This window comes from Rhamphochromis longiceps, linkage group LG10 (assembly GCF_057381845.1).
Source record: "Rhamphochromis longiceps isolate RC_006_pf linkage group LG10, R_longiceps_female_GT1.1, whole genome shotgun sequence".
Classification (NCBI taxonomy): domain Eukaryota; kingdom Metazoa; phylum Chordata; class Actinopteri; order Cichliformes; family Cichlidae; genus Rhamphochromis; species Rhamphochromis longiceps.
Window position 1 is genome coordinate 17127739 of NC_140566.1, and position 15238 is coordinate 17142976.

The following is a 15238-nucleotide window of genomic DNA, read 5'->3' on the forward strand; positions in this document are numbered from 1 at the left end:
ACTGTTGCCTAATAAAATGGGTGGTAAGTGTATAAAATTATCTAAAAAGACTGAATGTCAAATGCTATCCAAGTTACAGGTGCCTGAACACTCTTGGGACAATGCATTACAAAAACATTCTTTAATAAAACACTGAAACCACAACAGCTTCTGCTCCACGGTGAATAACTTCTTACAAAAATTGTGAACATGCTTCACTTCATTTTTCTGTACAGTTCCATCTGATACACATGGTACAGTATCAAAAGGGTTTGGAAAGGTGAAACAAATTCTTCTATGTAGTTTATTTAAAAAAGAACTTTTGCTGCGTAGATGCATCTAGTCTTGTTGTTCTAACAGCATAACAATTATACATAAAGGTTGAGAAGGTGTGCTCTTTAGCTCTGCTCCAGATTCATCATTTTCTGAAAGCCTTTACATATCCTCCACACTCCATTTATAGGCCGCTTCCTGCACAGCCTTTTTATCCTCTGGTAGCGTTTCTGTTCAAAACCATTTGACCTGCAAGACACAAATAAAATAACCCTATTAATTATGATACGACAAGCTAAAAGGCCAAAGACAATCCATTCAATTAGGCGCAAATTTAATATAGACGTGGAAAAAAATGATCACAATTTCTTTACCATTAATGTGCAAAATGACAAACTGATGTGTGTATTAAAAACATTCAATATTAAACTACAGTTCTGTCCTCAACAGTTTTCCTCTGTCACCGATGCACAAACTCTACCTGTCAACTCCGTCCCAGCGGTACCCCGGTGGAATATTGAACCGGTTTGGAGGTGGAGCAGGGCCTTTATATCGAGGTTTCTCTACAAAAAATCAAAACAAACATACAAATAAATAAAAATACAAACAGTAGCAAAAACAAAACTGCTGCTATTTAAAAGCTTCTTACAAGGATTGACCTGGTGAAATAAAATAAAGTCATAAATAAAATAAAACATATGTAATGTTAAACATCTTGTGTTTTTGTGCCACGGTCCTTTTTACGCCTGAGCATTGCAGCCATAGGATCGCCTTCTCTTTCCTGTTCTCTCAACATGCGGTCAAGATCCTCAAGTGGCTTAAGGGCTTCGCGCAGCGCTTCCTTAAGTTTCTGGTGATGCATCTGGATCTGTGCCAACCTATACATACATTTTAACATAAACCATTGAACCACTTTTATAATTTTTTATGTGGATATAATCACATAAACTGTGATATTTGAAATGATCATGCACATTTACCCTTTTCCCCACTGAGCGTATTTCTTGTCTGTTGCCGCTTTTTCACCAGCTTTCTTTTTCTGTTCATTTCTCTCTGAATCCAGATCCCTGCTTTTGCCACTTTTGTCTCTGAAAATCGTCTGAGCGTTACGCGATTCATCTGGTCAAAGGGGATGAATGGGTAAGTATGTAGAAACTTCATTATTTAATTTTAGGACTAAATAAAATACGACAATATAGATGATAAGCTGAAATGAGATGCAAAGCTGTATGAAGCTCTTCCATCAATGGGTGTAAAAATATCTTAAGAGAGAAAAGTTGATGAAACCTTCAAGTGGCTGATTGTGTTTTTCTCTGCGTCTGTTCTCCTTTTGCTCTTTCCTTAAAATGTCCACAGAAACCAGGCCTGCCTTTCCACCAGATAGCATCCTTTGGCCCTGGTTATAAAAAAAAAAAAGACAATTGAAAAATATAATAACATTTGAGTGAAATCAGATTTGACATTAATCTTTGTTCCAACACAGTCTGCTTACCTGTGACTGGCCTGGCCTACGAGGTGGTGACAAATCTCCATCCGAGTCCCTTCCACTCGGTGGCTGCCCCCTGGGTGGAGACTGGTCAGAGTCTGAGCCCCGTTTAGTTTTTGAGGGCCTCCTTGGGGGAGATTGGTCGGAGTCTGAGGCGTTTCCCTTCAGGGGCCTTTTCCTCGGGGGAGACGGATCCGAGTCTGAATCATGTCTATTCTGACCCTTCTTAGCCACCGCTGACCGATGAGGATCCGGTGAGCGTTTTTTACTTAACAAGGATGAGCTGAGCTTGCTTTTGTTGGAGGCTGAATCTGACAAAGACACAGTTAATTTGTTAATTTTCATTTTGTAATGCCTTTTGAACAAAAATTAAAGATTTATTATTAGATCAAGCTATGTCTTTAAAATAAATTTCAATTCAAAACTCATGTTAAATGGGTCTCTGCTTTTTACTTTTATTCATATGCCACACCAGATTCCACTTTACAATTTAAATGGATCACTCACCTTTACTTTGCATTTTTTCTGACTTTCCTGAACACTGTCTTGGTGGTGACAAGTCTGGGGAGTCATGGCGTCTTCTCCTGGGAGGAGAGACATCTGGAGAGTCGTGACGTCTTCTCTTGGGAGGAGAGACATCTGGAGAGTCATGACGTCTTCTCCTGGGAGGAGAGACATCAGGAGAGTCGTGACGTCTTCTCTTGGGAGGAGAGACATCTGGAGAGTTGTGATGTCTAGTCCTGGGAGGAGAGACATCTGGAGAGTCATGACGTCTTCTCCTGGGAGGAGAGACATCTGGAGAGTTGTGATGTCTAGTCCTGGGAGGAGAGACATCTGGAGAGTCATGACGTCTTCTCCTGGGAGGAGAGACATCTGGAGAGTCGTGAGGTCTAGTCCTGTGAGGAGAGACATCTGGAGAGTCATGACGTCTTCTCTTGGGAGGAGAGACAACAGGAGAGTCGTGACGTCTTCTCTTGGGAGGAGAGACATCTGGAGAGTCATGAGGTCTAGTCCTGGGAGGAGAGACATCTGGAGAGTCATGACGTCTTCTCCTGGGAGGAGAGACATCTGGAGAGTCGTGAGGTCTAGTCCTGGGAGGAGAGACATCTGGAGAGTCATGACGTCTTCTCCTGGGAGGAGAGACATCTGGAGAGTCGTGAGGTCTAGTCCTGGGAGGAGAGACATCTGGAGAGTCGTGGCGTCTTCTCTTGGGAGGAGAGACATCTGGAGAGTCGTGAGGTCTAGTCCTGGGAGGAGAGACATCTGGAGAGTCATGACGTCTTCTCCTGGGAGGAGAGACATCTGGAGAGTCGTGAGGTCTAATCCTGGGAGGAGAGACATCAGGAGAGTCGTGACGTCTTGTCCTGTGAGGAGAGACATCCGGAGAGTACTTCCGACTTCTCTTTGGTGGAGAGATGTCTGGAGAGTCATGCCGGGTCTTTTTGACAGGAGAATCCTGTCCTCTTCTCTTTGAAGACAACTCGGGTGAGTCATGTCGACCTCTGCTTAATGAGCCAGCCTCTGTATTTTGATGTTCTTTTCCATTTCCTTCCTCTGTGTCATCATTTTGATCCACTTTTAGGAGAGGAAGTAAAACTATAGTAAACAACAGTCTTAACTTAATATTGCACAAATCCCCCCCTACTTCTGTGACTTCTTATTTACCTCCAATTGCTTTCCATCTGTTGCTGGTCCTAAAAACTTCCATCTGTTTCACTTCCTCAGGTCGATCATCAATCACCTCAGCAATCTGAACAGTTAACAAGAGATTAAGTTTTAAAACAGAACTTGTTGACATAACAAAATTACCCAAACTACAAGCATACCCATTTAATACAATAGATTAGATTTCAGCATTAAGTAAATGGCCTGTATTTGTATAGCGCTTTACTTAGTCCCTAAGGACCCCAAAGCACTTTACACGTTCAGTCATCCACCCATTCACACACACTGGTGATGGCAAGCTAAATTGTAGCCACAGCCGCCCTGAGGCGCACTGACAGAGGCGAGGCTGCCGGTGTTCCAGATCTACTGGCATTTAGATCAACTGGCGTTAGTCGAACAGATGTGTGGCAGACTTCCGTTTCAGGAGCTGCTACCTACAGACTAGCAAAAAAACGCCAAATGTGTCATCTGTGACACTTGTGAGGTTATCTCAAACACACTCCGTCAGTCTTGATGCTGTTGAACAACAAAATGTTTAAAAATGTGGCGAGTTTACCTAGGGTTATCCTCATGCGCGACGCGATCGCGAAAACAGCAAACAATTAACACCATGCCGATGTTGTTCACAGGACAACAAGAGTAAACGATCGGGAGACTCTTGTTGTCGTTATCGTTCCCCTCACACGGTTTGTTTCTCCGAATTCAGCGTTTTTGCTTCACAACTAAAGCGAGCAGTTTACTTTGTGTGCACTAACATGGACTCGAGTCAACCAGCGCCACCACTGGCCAAGTGCCACAGCCTACAGCCAGATCAACTTGTGACACACATCTGCAGCACGTCTGAATTCGTTTCATGCACATTTGTACCTTTCAATTGTGTCTGTTTGTGCGTCATGCAAATAAACCTTTGAAATGAATGAAATGACACTAATATTTCACTAGTTTTGTAACATCACATGTCGTTACCGTAGTCTGTGTCTTTTCTCTGCGAACAAACATTTTAGAGTTGGTTGTTATATACAGTCTGTATAAGTGTGGTTAATCTAATAAACATTTGTAAGGAGATGGCAGTTACTGTGAATGTACAGCAGTTACACAGTGATTAGTAATAAACAGTAAATGGTAAATGGCCTGTATTTATATAGCGCTTTACTAGTCCCTAAGGACCCCAAAGCGCTTTACATATCCAGTCATCCACCCATTCACGCACACATTCACACACTGGTGATGGCAAGCTACATTGTAGCCACAGCCACCCTGGGGCACACTGACAGAGGCGAGGCTGCCGGACACTGGCGCCACCGGGCCCTCTGACCACCACCAATAGGCAACGGGTGAGGTGTCTTGCCCAAGGACACAACGACCGAGACTGTCCAAGCCGGGGCTCGAACCAGCAACCTTCCGATTACAAGGCGAACTCCCAACTCTTGAGCCACGATCGCCCCAGTCAAACAGTCAGACAATGACCCTGACTTTCTCATTCAGTCTTGTAGATTGAATGCACCTTCTGTGGAAAGTGGTACCACACAGTGTGTGTGGACTTCCCCTGTGCAGAAGGCGACTACAAATGTTGTGGGTGCTAAATAAACAGAAAAAAGTGATCCCTGTTGTCTTTGCTTACTGATTGTTTTCAGTGTTGACAAGCCACATTGCTGCCATTGCATCTTTCAACATGTTTGTGGGTAGATTTGGATGTACCAGGGGTAAGTGCAGCCACTCAGCCTCTACTCAATGTCATCATAGCAAGTTAATCTAGTAGTAGGCTATGGTAGGCTTGGTATTTGGCCACAGGTGGCAGCAGTGGACTGACCTCCATTTGAAACTGCTCCAGCTGCTGTGTGATAGTGGATCTGCTACAAATTGAAGATCATATGGAAGTTTTGGAAATTAACCCTTGTATTATGTTGAAAAACAAAAAAGTGACATTGATTTTGTTGCGGGTCATTTTGACCCATACTGTGTAAATCCACTCAGAATTGTCAAGAAACTGCAATAAAACAATAGCACCTTTATTTTCCATCAGATAAACATGTAGAACACAGACATACAACAGTGACTTTCCATAACTATTTTAGGAACAATTTGGTTTTTCGTTCTTACAAACACGTATTTTGAACTTGCCCAACGTTCTCAGTTTTTCAATGCTCAACATTTTCGATTTTGTCCACATGATGGACAGAATGTAACTGTGTGCTTTCTGCAGATGTACTTCTTGTATTTCTCACAAAAAGTGCTTGTTTTCAAACAGGAATCTTCCTAACTAAGATTTAAAACAAAAGATTTCTACGTCTCCTCCAGTCTCACAAACAGAACCAATCGACACACCTGAGTCACTGACTTTCTTATATCCACTCACTCTCACTGGCTCTGTTTATTACTAATCACTGTGTAACTGCTGTAAATTCACAGTAACTGCCATCTCCTTACAAATCTTCATTGGATTAACCACACTTATACAGACTGTATATAACTACCAACTCTCCAGCCATGTTGATGGATTGCCTATATTGGCTGGAAATATTAATTTCCAGAGAAAGGACACAGACAGACGATGCTTACAGGATGTGATGTGACAACACTAATGAAATATTGACGTGTCATATTTGTCCAAGGCGTATTTCATTGTTATGGAAAAAGAGAATATTAAAATCATGATGACCAATTGGAGCAGTGATTTCTATGACTTTGTGTATATAATTTGGAATTTTGTACAAATGTAGGCCAATAAGGAATATATGATATCATTTCATTCTTTTCAAACAGACACAATTGAAAGGTACAAATGTATTTTGCATGAAACACTGGGTTTAACAAAAACAACAACATTATCAGTACCCTCAGGTGAGGAAGTACCTTGTTCATGTGTGGTGGCAGCTGGGGACCTATGAAGCCAACACTGTTGTGAGGCATGGTGGCGATGGTGCCTGGGCTCACCACCGGCTGGGGAGATGCCTGACCAGATATGCCAGCGTTATGGTTCAAGTGGCTGTAGTCCCCAGTTTTTCCCACATCTGTGCACCTGATGACATGGAAAAAAGAATATTAACCATGACAAAGCATCAACATTATAACATTAGGTTATAATAATACATTTTCTACAAGAAAAGTGAGAATAAACATGTCTACATTATTAAATAATGATGGGAAAAGTTCTACTGAAGGAATAAGCCTAGAATGTTTAAAAATACCGATGTTTACTCACTTGATGTAGAAGAGGACATAGGCCTGCTGGTTGAGAACAGTGCTAATGTCACTGACTGACACGGACGAGTCATTCATCTGAAACCACTGCTCATTGCTGGCCTGTGAGACAGAATGAGAGAGATGTGACACAGCAGATTCAGTTTCTGAATTGAATTTGAGCTAAAAAGAAGAATCTTATGGTTATATAGGGGTCTTTTTTTTCTTTCTTTCAATGCATACAAAGTAGTTTTCTGCTGAAATGTGTTGTTTATGGTGTTTGTTTGTTTGTACTACGCAACAGCAGCATTCAAACAGATTCGGGCACAGCCAGTACCTTAATATAGCAGAAATAGTGTCCAGTATGACAACTCAATCCAGAGTGAACCAGCACAGCATACAGCCTGTAGAGCTGGGGCTCCCCGTGGGACTGCGACATAAAGGGCCGCAGATCCAGATGCTCCAAATACTTCACATCCTGATGACCACCAAACAAAAAAATTCAAACATTACATGCAAATATCCTGTTTTATAATAAAACAAAGCATCTGTCATGTATCTTTATGACTTAAGCAGACACTATTGGCCATTTGCCTTTGTGATTTTGCCTCCACTGAAGTCTGCAAAGCGTTTGAGTGAGATGGTGAGCACATTGGCGCTGCGATGGATTGTAAATCTTTTTGAGGCCGTTACCATTTTGTTGCACCTGAAGGAAACAAACATTCAGCTTGTTGACAAAAATCACACCTAAACACTAAAACTCATCATGGTTTGGCATCTCTTTGCACATATTCAACTCTGTATATTTTATATATTTTATTATTATTATTATTATTATTATTTTATTTTATTTTATTTTTTTACTATTTAATTTGTAAAAATGTGTATACACACACACACACACACACACACACACACACACACACACACACACACGTAGGAAAATATTTAGTATACACATCCAGAAATGCATACACTATTATATATTGTACATATATTTATTCGTTTCAGGTTGGCCATTCTTGTATTTTGCTCGTTTGTGTTGTTGTGTTTGCACATCTCTGTTGCTTGTGGGGCTCGCACACAAGAATTTCACTCGCATGTGCTGTGCCAGTGTGCCTGCACATGTGATGTGACAATAAAAGTGATTTGATTTGATTTGATTTGATTTGACTTACTTGGTGCATTTGTACGCATTTTCGCCACCCAGCTGTTCTGGCTTGACAAACTGCTCCAGAGCTTTGGAGACATTTGGAGCAGTCTATATGAACAGAGAGAGAGAGGAAAAACCTCACACTCCATAATGCAGAGAATACATAGTAGCAACGTCACTTTGAATGTTGTCCAATTACCTTAATTTCCAGAGTGATATCCAGAAAAGGGTCAAATGTATCTGAGACAGCTTTGCAGTTTAAACATTTAACTGAAACAGAAATCAGTGCTATGAGTATCACACAAGCTGTAAGACATAAAAAGACAAATAAAAGAAAAATAAATCAACCTTAAAAAACAGTGACTTACCTCTGGATCTTAGGTACCCGCCAAACACTTGATGGATGAAAGAGGTTGCCTGCGTTTGCCTGTCCAATCTATAATAAAAAGATAAAGCACAAAAGTTAACTAATAAGGACAGTGCAACAATTAACTGACTGACCATTTATTTTTTAGCATTTTGGAACCAGACAATCACTTTACAGTATTCAAGTAGCAGAAAAGACAATAGGAGGAATTGGAGCACGATTAATTACTTAAGAGGCCATCTGCTGCTACACGGGAAGAATTGATTTGATGAGAATTGACACTTTAGGTTCTTAAAAAAATAAATGAATTAATAAATTATTTTTAGGAGTCTAACAAGAAGCACAACACTCAGCCCAGTGCATCTGTTAAACGTGTAGTTTTGGTTAAATGTGCACATAGACTTCGAAGCTCTATAGTAACACATAGAAAAACCTGGATTTTCTGAATTTTGCTGCTGCAATAATAGCACTAATGCCATTAGGGTGAATAAGAGATGACCTGAGGGGTTGAGTGCTCCTGCTCACACTGCTTACCCTGTTGCCTCAGAAGAAATCTATACTAGACACTAAGTCTGGCAGCTCTCTGCCATAATCCCAGACACCTGTTTTACTACACGTTTAAGCCGCTTCTGATCTTTTCAAGCCCTGTTACCAAAACAAGCTACCACACCCAGTGTAAGAATACTTTCTGTGTTGGAGCAGTCAAGTTCATTAAAAAACTTGATATAATAATGAGGTATTATATCAAGTGGCTTGCCTAGTATGTAAACTGAGGTGTCAGTCAGGCAAGAGACTGAGGAATCTGCATTTCTGAAAAATACTCTCAGCAATTGAAGCATTAATAGTTAAAAGGAACTAGTATAAACTGCACTTCCTGAAAAACAGGATAAAGGATTTATTTCATATTCTCCTACTGTCACGGTGTTACCTCTACGTAGCTAATTATGGATCTTACTACATAATAAAGTGCAAACACTGTCAAGCCCAAGTAAAAATATTTTTGTGTGTTTAACTTGTTTAGAATGCATGCAATGTAAAATGACACTCACTTGGTTCCAGGTAAGCAGGACCTTTGCATAGCATCCACTGTGCACCGCAGGAATTCATGAGCATCTTCCTGGCTTCCATAGCAGAAGTGGTTTGCAATCCCTGTGTGAGGGGAACGAGGAAAAACAGAACCAAAAAACAAAGCAGGAGGTGAATTATTGTAAAGGATACCACAGTTAAATGCAAGTTTACACTTATTTAAAAACAGAATTCAAAATCCCTCCAGATTATTTCCCTCCAAAATTACAAAAGGTAAACAGTCACACAGCGCCTCCTATCATTAAAATATAGGTAAACACTTTGCACAGAGCACAGCAACAACAGTCATCCACTTACACCCAAGCTCATTGAGTACACCAATGGGCTTAATGACATTCCCAGAGTTGGTAAAAACCTGAATGATGTGGTTTTGCATGGTACACATCATACAGAACCCTGGCTCATGACCTGCAGCAGAGACAGAGACAAAATACTGAGTGAGTAAGGAGTGATACAATGTGAGAATCAGCGCAGGACTGCGTAACACCACTGTTGGTGAAATAAACTTACATGTTTTGGAGTGCTCCCGCGTCAGCATGTAGTTTGCTAAAGGAGGGGTGTAGCTGAGACACTGCAGGGCTGAGTTGAGGAAGCAGGTGTTCCCCATGTTCTGGAGGCCTGCACCAATGAGGTGAACCTGGGCCCAATTTAGGCTGAGCCGATCTGGTGAGAACAGCACCTTCTGGGGCAAGTCAATTCCATCGCCACTGCTGATCACTGACACACAGAGCCACAATTATTACTAAAAATCTGTTTCAATACATTTTAAAAAGGAGATAATTTAATGCCACCTTACTTATACAACCACACACTGGCACATGGCAAAGTCATGTCAGGACATCACAGTAATAGCTACAACTATTAACAGTTATATAATGTGATTCTGGCCACTGTGAAAAACTCCTAAACAGCCTCAGGAAGAAAGATAGGACAATTTGCCTTCTCCTTTGTTTCTGCTAAACAAGTTGGGCTGCCGGTCTTTATATAAAAACAGCAATTGCATCACGAGCTGAAGTGACTGATCATGCAAAGCTGGATGCATTACATAACTGGATGAATGAACGGAGAAGGGAAGCAGCAACACAACACCCACAAAAGCAGTTGTCAAACTTGTGTGAAAGCAGAAGCAAAAAGATTAGCTGTACGTTACTAAAACCAATTCTGACAAATATGGGTAAATAATGGCTAAAAAGTGTGGTTCCATATTTACTAAAACTGGTTGGAAAACTATTCTGTCTGACAATAAAAATCTTCAAACAGCTTAAAAAGACATTTTGAAAAAAAGCCAGGCTTTGCTCTGACCTTGGTCCTTGGGCTGGTCCTCAGAGGAGGGTGTACTCTGAGGACCAGCCCCTTGGTCCTTGGGCTGGTCCTCAGAGGAGGGTGTACTCTGAGGACCAGCCCCTTGGTCCTTGGGCTGGTCCTCAGAGGAGGGTGTACTGTTGTACACAGCAGCTCCAGGTCCGAGTCCGGCTGACTCGTGGTCAGACTTTTCTGAAGATCTGTCAACTATGGTCATTGTTCATAGCTGCATTAGGAACATAGACACATACGTTTATGAACTGAAAACAAAACAAAACAAAAAAAACAACAACAACTCATTGTTATTTTGGAAAAAGGGAAAGGGAAAGAAAACTTAAATACTACATCAATCCTACACTGGTTAGGTAGCAGTACAGTGAGTTTGGACAACAACAACTAAATACAAAAGCCACATTAACAGATTATACCCAATTTCGCTGTGCAAAAAACTGCACAATGACAATAAAAAGCTCTAAGTCTCTTATAGCTTATAGTTAAATAACGCTATATTAAACACTGCCCTCATACCATCGCCTAAACTTTCAGCAAACAAGTATCAGAAATTGTGTTAGATTGGATGATTTGTTTACATTCAAAAACAGACTAGCATAAGTGAGAGCCAAATATTAGTTTTTGACCGTTTGTTTTTATTTGAATCATCTTGTCAGATTCCTTTTAAATAACAAACACCAGTAGACAAGAGTAACTTTCGACATCTAATTTAACTCTGTCCAACTAACAAACTTAAAATATCGACAAAAATTAGTGTTTAGAAAACTTAAGAGGGGAAATGCCAGATAACCCACTCGACCGAGGAAATTTCCAAGTCGGAAGCACGTTTACAACAGAAGCAGCTGTTCCCTCCCACCTGCTCTTACAGAGTGGCTCACATTGGCTAAATGACGGCTGCTAGGCCTTTAACACGCAGCGTCGCAAAACCTCAAGAAAACACACAAAAAACCCTGATCATATCAGACGGAGAGCAAGTTGAGAGCTTACCAGTCTTGTCCAAATCCGAGATGGAATGACGCGCACTTAAAGAAGATGCAAAAACCATGGAAACCACATAAACATATTTGTACATTAACATAAAGCTGTTGTACACACACACACACACACACATATGAAGAGAGAGAGAGAGTATGCATAGTATGCAAACGGCTACCAAACAGCCATCATAATTCGTCATACAATGAGAACAGAACAAATCAACAATTGACAATGACTAATTAATATTAAAATCTGTAATATAATGTATTGTTTGGAGTTTAGTCCGTTACTGTTACTATTTTTACCATTTCTTCTTGGAGCAACTGTAATCCACATAATTTCCTTAGGGATTAATAAAGTATTTTGATTCTGATTGTTTCAGGATGACCTGCCATTATCCAATGACACATCTGCTTACCTGTATCTTTTGCTCGTTTCTCCTCCTCTTCTTTTCTCTTTTTTCTAAACTGAGGACCTGATGGCTTTGAACTTTTCTTGTCCATCTTCCATTGGTTTTAATTTTGCACTGCAGTATGAACACCCATCCCTCAACCCAAGGATCACCACAACATGATCTAACACACCTTTCACAGATTCACTTTGTCTAGGGTGCATTTCTGAGATTTCACACAACCCAGGATTCAAATCATGAATACATAATGGGCTTGGATTTACATCATTATGAATGAAATGCGCTCTATTTGGAAGCAGCCGCCCCCTCCTCCCCTTTCGGTTGTGTGTGAGACTTTAAATCATCAAACTGTAAATTTTAAATTGTTATTGATCCCTTTATCCCTAGTCCTAAAGTGTATATTTATTTTCTTACTCTTCTTATATATATTGTTTGTTTACTTGCACTGATGTAACTGGAGCTTAGTCGTCTCCTTGTTCAGTCTGACGTCACTAGCCGTGTCTGGACCTAAACTCTGCTGCAGGTCCATATATCAAACGATAACTATGGCATTACTAAGCGTTGAAAAACTGTCTAAAGTCTTTCATCTTTAATAAAATGATCAGCGTTCTGCTCTACCAGGTGTAACAATTGAGTTTAACATCCAGGCATCCATGAAAACGGAATTTATGACATTTAACGGAGTTAGAAGTTAGCAGGGAGTTAGCTCGCTAGCTTCTATCTAAATACAATATAGCATGTCCTGACTGCCGGGTTTTGGAAACAAATGAAAACGTACAGCTCTGCTATCACTTCCAACATAAATGAAGACAGAAAGCTAAACAGCAGTGACGTTTGTAGGGTTACTGAAGTTGGGCTAGCTGGTATATAATGATGTGCTATGTGACCGCTAGCAACACAGCTATGTTAGCATAATATAAACAAGCTAACTTTTTCCCCACTCGATAAAAGTTAACGTGAGTGTTCTCGGTGGTCAGGAACAAATGTAATGGCATGGCAGGATGCTGTAAAAGGACCAAACTTCAGCCAGGAGAACAACTGAGATAATCCATCCACAATACGAGGTTAGTCATTCATATACTGCTGCATGGGCTGGGCTGCAGTTACATTCTAAGGTTTTAAAAACTGAGCTTAAATAAATGATTAGCGGTAATAAAAGCCGAGGGAGGTCAACAGTGATCACTGACTGTTTTAGGAGCTTTTTGAGATTAAATAGAAGAAAATACAAAACATTAAACATGTTAACAACACAAAAGCCATATTAAACGCAGATAGGGTTGTCAACTCCCTGAAAAATAAATAAGGGACACCTCGTGGCCAGGGCCGGGCGACCCAGTTGTCTTCACCCTTCCCAGTGTGGTGAATTTTCTAGCTCTTTTTTTGTGTGTGAAATTATTTTTTTAACCATTTGACTTGAAGTTGATTTAAGTAGATGCATATTCTATTCTTTGTGATATGAACACATGTGAAACAAATGATCATTTAGCCATTTATTTTTAGCTCAAAATGACAACATTAACACAGTAAAACAGGTCTCTTTCTTAAACAGAAGCCTGTCATGCTTAACTTTTGAGAATATAAGTAAATCTTTCTTTAAAAGCACTCTGTCCTGCTTAACTTAAAATAATAGAAAACAATAGAAAGAAAAATATTCTTGTAACAGTGCACATTTAGTGCATTTAGTACAATTGGCTTCAGTTGAGGTATTATTTCAGCTTTTCTAATGCTAATCAGCTGCTCCTGTTTGTAAACCCGCTTGTTCCCATGATTACGCATCTTAACTCATCATCATTATTCATCTATGTATTACTTTTATGTATTAGTCATCAATTTGTTGTAATCATCTATCCTTGCAGTTGTTTATTACACAAAATAAATTATATTATCACACTTCTGGCCACATAGCGCTGATATTCACTGCACATGCCCATATTAACTTTTTCCAGCCAGGTGTTTTCCTTTTCCCATTCTTCCCTTTCTCTGAGGGGAACAAACATTGCTGCTCTAATGCTGGGCTCACACTGTGCGATTTTTGGCCCATTTTGAGCCGATTTTTGAGTGATCGGACCGATTTTGGCCTTCATCGTGCGTCGTGTAGTATACGTGGGGTAACGAGAAGTGATTAACACCTCACGACCAGCTCCCGATCATCAATCGCTCGTGAGGTTCTCACCACAGCCGCTCACACTGCTCGCGCGCAAACGTAAACGTTGGTGAAAAAGACGGCGCAGCACGGCTGTGCAGCGTGTGATCTGGACACAAGCGATGGAGGCACAACTTGTAGAACTTTGGAAAGCTCATCCGAGCCTTTTCGATGTGGCATCACAAAATTATCACAACCACAACAACCGTGAAAATAGTTGGATTTACACTGCTGCTCAATCACAGCTGCCTGATCAATGTTTTTCATTAGCAATTTAGCAAAGTTGATGGTAGTGGTGTGTCTGTGTGAGTGAAAGACAGAGAGCGAGCGACAGATTTTCTGTTATAACCTTCATGTTATGGAGGCACAGTGTGAGCACTCAGGTCCCATCAGAGCATCGGGCCGTATAGTGTGAGAGTACATCGTGACATACGAACTTCTAACCCCTGCGAGTCAATCGTGCAGTTTGAGCAGGAGCTGAATAACGTGACTGAAAAAAATCGCACAGTGTTTGCCCAGCTTTAGGTGTACTGTCATCCGAGACTTGCACCGCAGAGTCGGCGTTTGTTCCCCTGTTGGCCATGCTTCTTGTTGTGGTCATCTGTTGTCTTCCGGTATTTTCTCCGCAAGCGACCTTTCCTCGACCAATGAGATGAGCGGTAATCTGAATTGTCATACTCGAATTGTCATAAGTGTGCTGTCAGCTCATTGGTCACAAAGCAGGAGAGGGGCTGGGAATTATGTTTTCAAACAAAGTGTTAATTCCATAAACATTTATAGACTACTTTTGATTCTCACTGTATTACGGGACAAAGTGCGTCCCTTATTAGCTCAATACGGGACGTGTACTTTTGTTTCGAAATACGGGACGATTCCGTATTTTAAGGGACGGTTGGCAACCCTAAACGCAGACTACTTTAGGCCCGGAAGTAGGATTTGTCACGTCATCACTTAACCATCGGATAGCATGTGAAATAGATGACACTTTCAACAGTTATGTCCAGATTAAGGGGGACTACAGAAGTGTGTATACTAAAAAAAAAGAGAGAGAAAGAAATTTAAATAAATACAGCATATTTGTGCTTCACAGTCAATTCAATTTTATTGATATACCGCCAGATCACAAGAACAACCTCCTCAAGGTGCTTTATACTGTAAGGTAAGAACCCTACAATAACACATAGAAAACCCCAACAATTAGC

General features: G+C 40.7%; 1 protein-coding gene across 1 annotated transcript; it reads right to left on the bottom strand.

The window, feature by feature from the left end:
- Positions 1 to 432: 432 nt before the first annotated feature.
- On the bottom strand, positions 433 to 13140 carry LOC146660635 (uncharacterized). Its single transcript, XM_085420603.1, has 20 exons — positions 11900 to 13140; positions 11491 to 11525; positions 10492 to 10717; positions 9700 to 9906; positions 9487 to 9597; positions 9153 to 9252; positions 8105 to 8172; positions 7936 to 8006; positions 7762 to 7844; positions 7178 to 7289; positions 6921 to 7061; positions 6606 to 6706; positions 6257 to 6422; positions 3404 to 3488; positions 2246 to 3313; positions 1745 to 2049; positions 1540 to 1648; positions 1233 to 1371; positions 734 to 1130; positions 433 to 501 (listed from the first exon to the last, which is right to left on the bottom strand). Exons 3-19 carry the CDS (start codon positions 10706 to 10708, stop codon positions 959 to 961), a joined length of 3255 nt encoding a protein of 1084 aa, XP_085276729.1. The 5' UTR covers positions 10709 to 10717; positions 11491 to 11525; positions 11900 to 13140; the 3' UTR covers positions 433 to 501; positions 734 to 958.
- Between the last annotated feature and the right edge of the window lie 2098 nt (positions 13141 to 15238).

Bases quoted from the DNA above. Each gene is read 5' to 3' on its own strand.
- LOC146660635 (XM_085420603.1), bottom strand. From the start codon at position 10,708: ATGACCATAGTTGACAGATCTTCAGAAAAGTCTGACCACGAGTCAGCC. The intron at 3,314-3,403 runs GTAAATAAGAAG...CTCTCCTAAAAG, and splicing joins CAGATGGAAAGCAATTGGAG to TGGATCAAAATGATGACACA. The intron at 1,372-1,539 runs GTTTCATCAACT...CCCTTTGACCAG, and splicing joins ACACAATCAGCCACTTGAAG to ATGAATCGCGTAACGCTCAG.